At 40.6% G+C, this 6,445-nt stretch overlaps 1 protein-coding gene across 1 annotated transcript in view; it reads right to left on the reverse strand.

Annotated features, from left to right (window-relative positions):
* The window catches only part of KIAA1429 (KIAA1429 ortholog), a 33,295-nt gene that overhangs the window by 5,330 nt on the left and 21,520 nt on the right, over nt 1-6,445 (reverse strand). The window contains exons 16-20 of the mRNA XM_009275504.1: nt 4,922-5,139; nt 3,522-3,654; nt 2,762-2,914; nt 689-849; nt 338-434 (exon numbers count right to left, since the gene is read on the reverse strand). Coding sequence (XP_009273779.1) covers nt 338-434; nt 689-849; nt 2,762-2,914; nt 3,522-3,654; nt 4,922-5,139 — 762 coding nt within the window. The remainder of the gene's footprint in view (nt 1-337; nt 435-688; nt 850-2,761; nt 2,915-3,521; nt 3,655-4,921; nt 5,140-6,445) is intronic.

Consider the following 6,445-nt stretch of genomic DNA (forward strand, 5'->3'; position numbering starts at 1 on the left):
AATAAATCACATTCTTTCTCTATGTTTAACACAAACTGCTGAAAAGCCCCAGCAGCAATGCAAAAGCAGGTTAGGACTGACACAACAACTGTTCCTCTAAAGGAGATTACTTCTGCATTAGAGCACTGCAGAAGGTGCCAATTTTGTGGCTGCTTCTGGGTGAACCTGAAGGCATTTGATAACAGCCTTTAACAAATGCCAACCCCTATGTCTGGGTCAATTTACAAAGGTGAGCTCAGGAAAACACACTGTTTGGCCATATGAATTTCTGATGCTGCTAGCTCAGGCTAACCCCCATTTTTAAATCCCCTTCAGTCATGTTAATGAAGCCTTTTACCATATCCAGATCAGTGTCTATTTCTTCAGCCTGAAAGGGTGAGAACCACATGGACTTCAGCTGGTCATCCATCACGTCTGCCAACACGTATGTAGTCCTGTAACAAAACAATGTCAAATGCCTGTTTGATTATGAACTACAACAAACTGCAAGCATACGCAGCATTACAGAACCTGGGGTGAATGTTGCTGCCTTACCCTTGATACTTGCATGAAATTAAATACACTGGGACTAGTAGGTAATAGTGACAACAGTGCTGCTTAGCTCCTGTTTGTAATATACTCATGCATAAATTATTGCATTTTCTTAAGTAAATCACAGGTAGTGCGCTCACATACTTAACCATCTTACCTGTTGTTAAACAAATTCTGAAGAGAGTCTGGTGCAGAAAGAATAGGCTCTACATCTTGGTCACTCAGCGGACAAGAATCACCTGCCGATTCCAACATCTGCCTCACTCCAACGATGTTGTCCAGTAAGGATTCAAGGCCGTCATCTTCCTTAGAACGATCCTAAGCCAACACAGCACAAGTCAGAACTTTTTCCCCTCCTCAGAGAAGGAAATGTGCTTTTGTTAATTAAAAAAAAAAAAGGGGGGGTACTACACAAAACAGTCTATCCATCCACAAATAGTGAAACTAAGACACCCAAGTACACAAACAACAGCAGAGAGCTCCTCAGTATGCTATCAAACAAACCATGTCACCACATGCACATTCTAGTCTTCATTTCCAGTTGATGCAATAACCTCCATAACACAGTCCCAAAGAAGGCATCACCCCAGGTTTTAGTTAACAAGCTCTCTGCTAGAGTATTCCAACATCCTAAGTGTCTGCTGTTTCTCCTTCAGCACAGTTGTGGTCTTTAATCTTTTACCACAGATGTAGGCGGCCAGGGAAAGGGGCAGGAGGGAGTATAGCACTGGAAAGGCATTTGTGACCAACAGGCTGTGGAGCAGCTGTTTTATGGACTCTTCTAAATCAGCCATCTATGGCATGGCTGCCATCAATGATGTAGGATTAGATTTGAATATTAGAGTTAAGTTTGCGATTAGAATCACAGAAATGTTGGATGCATTGAATTCTGCATGTCCTCTAGTCCAATCCCCCCCCTGCTTGAAGCAGGGCTATCAAAGCCAGATCAGGTCAGCCATAACTTTATCTAGCCACATCTAAAAAAAGCTCCAGTGACAGAGAACCCACAGCCACTCTGAGCAACCTGTTCCAGTGCTGCACTTTTCTCAGTGATTTTTTTTTTCTCCCCCCCCTAATGTCAACCTGAACCTCTGAAGCCACAATCTGGGGCCATTGCCCCTTGTTTTATCATCTGGAATTACCAAAAGGAGTTTGATTCCACCACCTTTGTTACTATTCCCCAAACAGCTGTAGGTAGCTCTGAGAGAGCTCCTTAGCCCTTTTCACCAGGCTAAACAAGCCCGGCTTCCTCCTCTCTCTACAGCACATGCTTTAGGTCCCTGACCACCTTGGTAGAACCCTCTTCCATTTTCCTAGATCTCTCTAGAACTGGCGAGAGGACAAAGCTGGCCAAAGGTGAACACAGCACACTCCACATGAGAGCTGACCAGCATCCCGTGGAGGGAGACAGTAAGATCACTTGATTTGCTGACCATGCTCCTTCCAGGATAGCTCAGAACACAGTCTGCCTCATTTGTAGTGACCATGCACTGTTGGCCCATGTTCAACCTAACATCCACCATAACCACACAGCCCTTTTCAGCCCAGCCTGCATCAAGGCATAGGGTTATCCTGCTCTCACTGCAGAACTTTGCATTTTTCCTAACGACCCACACAAGCTTTCTGCTAAATCAATCCTAAAAAGTTTACTGAGGTCCCTCTGGATTGAGATTTTGCTGTTTGTCGCATTAGTCACTCCCCCAGCTTACTGTCATCCATAAATGCACTGAAGATGTATCCATCGTTCAGGTCTCTGATGAAAACATCCAACAATATCAGCCCACTATTGACTCCTGGAAATTCCACTTGTTACTGGTCACCAGTAACATGAGGCCACTGCTAAGCAGTGGTTCCTGTTGCTGATTACATTAACAATCTGCTCACCACTATCCAGTGCTCTCTGTTGTATGCATTTGCTGCCTTTCATCACACAGTTAACTGCCTGTGCTCTTATGGTGTGCAAATACTCTCAGCACAAGGGGATCCCAACCCTACCTGAAACTTCCTAGCATTACCACAATACAAACAATAAAGTCAGAATCCACCCTGCATCAGAATAGGTGATTTTGGACATCACTATTAAAACAATGGCAACAGCTATTGCCAATTCTGCAAGGTATGCCACAGAATTTGCGCACCCTTCTCATTAAGGAAGGACAGTCTAGATTGTTTTAAAAACATGTTCCGATACAAGACCGCAACATCAACTTGATTATTTAAATTCTTTTACCATAACGTGTTTCTCCAGATCAAGCAGCAGGTTTTCTGGGGTTTCTTCTTTGTTCTGCAGCAGATGTTTTAACTCTGCAGTAGTTAGACCCAGTGTTCTACCTGGATGAGATCCATCTGCTTCCATAAGGCTTCCATCATCTCCACAACATCCCTGAAATATTTGACAAGTGGGAAATAAGTATACGTAACTACTTACTATACTTCTGGACTGCAAACCCCTTAGAATTCAAACATACATTAGAGCAAATCTAGCAAAACAAGAGTAATATCTTGATTTAAAAACATATTATGCAAAATACTTTAATAAAGTACACTTCAATAGGCAAGTTTAGATGCTGCATCAAGATGAATGCAACCCTTTCCTATATAAGCCGAGGTTTGTATCACAGAATTAACAAGTATTTTCAATTCCTTTCTATACTACATATCAATACAGCAACCCTGTAAATTAAACAGGATGCCATGAATCTAAAACCTGGACACAATGGCATGCTATTCGCTTAGGAAATCAATATGAATCAATATGCTGTTCTTCCTATTGAAAAACCCTCTTATTTACTGAACACACATTCTGCTCAGCTTTCACAGATTTCATTAAAAACTAAAGATGGCACCAACACTACTGATGGAAAAGCCTTACACAGCCATCTGCATAGTCAACTGCTTTCCGAAATCATTGTTCCTGAACATGTCTCACACTGCGGATTTCAGAGAAACGCAGCTGAGTTTGTTTAAGTATTCAATACATATTCACTTACCAGCGTATCAGAGTTTAGAATCTGTCGCATAAAATCCAAAAAAGAAGAGGCCAGTTCACCTGTGTCTTTGCTAAAACTAGTTATTACTCGTTTTAATACAGTGTACAGAGCACTGCTGTGTTTTCTTAGAGAGCTGGTTTTGTAATGAAAAGAGAGAAAATACTTTGTTAGTGCATTCATTGTGACCATTCCACTGTAACTTCTTATAAGAAAACAATATATATGCAAAATAAATTTGATAAATTTTAAAATTATCAAGTTGAGGTTTGATTATGAAGCTGGAGCTTCATTATTTTCTCTGTACTAGACTGTTATTCTCACCAGTGCTGTCTGCAGATATTTCAGACTGCACATGTATAGCTCTATGTACTGTAGCAATACCTCTAAAACCTGCAAGAAATTACATTTCCATCTTTGGGAGGAAAGGGATAGGACAACAGAAATTTTGCTTGCACAAGGGCCTTATGTATAAAGCAGGATCATGCTTGCTGTTACAATTTCACTGCATCCCACAATGCCTAACTGCAGGAACAAACCAGAAAGGTAACCATCAACACAGAAATAGCAAGGCCATGCACTGAAGCTAACAGCTTGACATATGGGACCATAGAAACAACAGCATCTTTAATCTACTTATTTTTCATTTGTGGGTTGTATAGCTTCTTGCAGTCTGAGCAGCACAGTTCTGTAAGCACTGCTTAGAAGAGTGTTTTATTGACAAGGCTCCAGGTACTACCTCTTTCTCTTCAGGAACCTCACAACTTTCTTGCCTCTCTGCACCTCACCTTCAGTGGACAGAAAGAGGTCCGAATACAGGACAAGGAATTAAGCATCAAAACAACACAATACTGTCCAATTCATGTATACATTCTGTTCAAAAGGGAGCAGAGTCAACAGAAGTAGTTAAAAAAAATATATAGATATAGATACCTATATATATATATTTATCTCCTCATTTCAAAAGCCCTAATTGCCTGGAGGTCAGAATGCTCTGGGGAAGTGCAAACTGAATCCCCTCAAAATAGAGGGAATGACAGACAGCTCTCCAATGCCCCAGATGAGAGCTCTGAGTGACTCAAAAGGGAAGGACATGAGCACTATATCTCATTCTAATCCTCCAGCCTTGGAGCAGGGAAATGGAGGGTACAAACCCTTTTTCAATGCTTTGTTTATTTCTTGAAAGAAAGTGCTCCTGTGAGCATACTGCAGAAATGATTCAAAGGTAAAATCTCAAGTGAAGGAAGACCAAAATACTGAGTAAAACACTGAAGCCCCAAAGAGAAATGGAAGTTCAGGTGCCTTATCCCCAACATTTCCTACTAGATGAGTAGGAAATGATTTCACATTGCAGAATTTTTTAAATAATTTTAAGTTGTCAGAGATATCTTAAAATACCATACCTCTTTAAGTGATAGAAGCCATAGTCGTGCTCTGTAAGGAACATCATTGTTCGGATACATGTCAGCAGACAACTGTAACTGCTCTCAGAATTAGTTAATGTTTCCATCAGGCAGTCACAAATTAAGGGCATCAGCTCTTTGCTTGGTAAGGAGTTGGAAAGCTGCTCCGATTCAGACACAGAGCCTTCTGATGAACTTGGTAAAATGAGTGCGATATCCTGTAAAAAGTGATTATTAGACACATAGTAAAAAATGCATTCTGTATAGCAGCCGTAAGTATAAACCATATATTAAGTCAGAAACACTAGGTTCTTTCACTACCCCTTTATCATCTTATTCCAGTATTTCACAGTTATTACTGACCAGTAAAATACTAATCCAGTGTATCTTTTTTAAGTTGGTTCTGTTAAGGGTTACATACCATTATTGATTTTTAAAAACATAAAAGCTTCAAAGGGTGAAAAGTGATACCAGAGCCACAACGAAAAGCCAATCAGTCATTGGATAGTATCTCACACTTGCACACAGTTTCTTGCCTAGGTAGTCAAACTGTCCCTTAATCTCAAAACATTCATCAAAATTAAGAGGCTGCAGACACCACCTAGGAAGTTGAAGATCTACTGCCCCCTCCACACTTTACATAAAAGGTTGACTTTCACAATGAATTTGCATGGGCAAAGAGCTCTCGTTTATATGCAAATGGATAACGGATCTCTGCTGACCAACAACGCCCAAATGTCTTTTGCATAAATGCTAAGCACTAAAGCAAATAAATACATAAAACTAGTAAGACAAATAATGACATACAAATCTATGCACGCAACTAACAAGAAACTACTGGGCCTAGTCTATGAATCAGTTTGCAGATAACATTTCTTACTTTGCTCTAGTAACATGCTTTTTTTTAATGGTATAGTTTTACGGTAGCAGCATATCATATGTATCTTTGTATTTGGAATACATTTTTAAGAGGTTTCAGTTAGACAACTGAGACACACATATTTATTCAACTGGGTGAAAGGTGAATAGTGACAACTCAAGTTTTGCCAGTGGCCCACGCTCCAAAAATCTTCCTGTAGGGAGAAATTACATCCCTCTCTCAGCTGAGGCAACAGTCAATCTTTGTGCCATTCAGTTTTTGGTCTCTAACAAGCTACCAGAATAGTGCACATAATGCAAAAGAGGTATCATAAAATGAAAGGATTTACATTCGAGAGCAACAAGACAGCAAGTCTGTCAAAGCAGCCAACCATACACGTTTTCTTTTTGTGTTTTAACAATGTTGATCTTTTATTTTTTTGGAAAAAACCAGGCACCTAACGAATAACCTCATTTAATTTGTCTCCTATAATTATCAACACACAGCACTGACCAGCTGGAGTGCAACGGAGCTCTGCCTGGGGATGGATGAGGAGCTGACTGAGAGCTTATGGGTCAGAATTAAAGGGAAGACAGGGACAGGTGACATTATGGTGGGGGTCTGCTACAGGCCACCCGACCAGGAAGACCAAGCGGATGAGGCCC

The sequence above is a fragment of the Aptenodytes forsteri genome, unplaced genomic scaffold, assembly GCF_000699145.1.
Source record: "Aptenodytes forsteri isolate BGI_AS27 unplaced genomic scaffold, ASM69914v1 Scaffold208, whole genome shotgun sequence".
Classification (NCBI taxonomy): Eukaryota; Metazoa; Chordata; class Aves; order Sphenisciformes; family Spheniscidae; genus Aptenodytes; species Aptenodytes forsteri.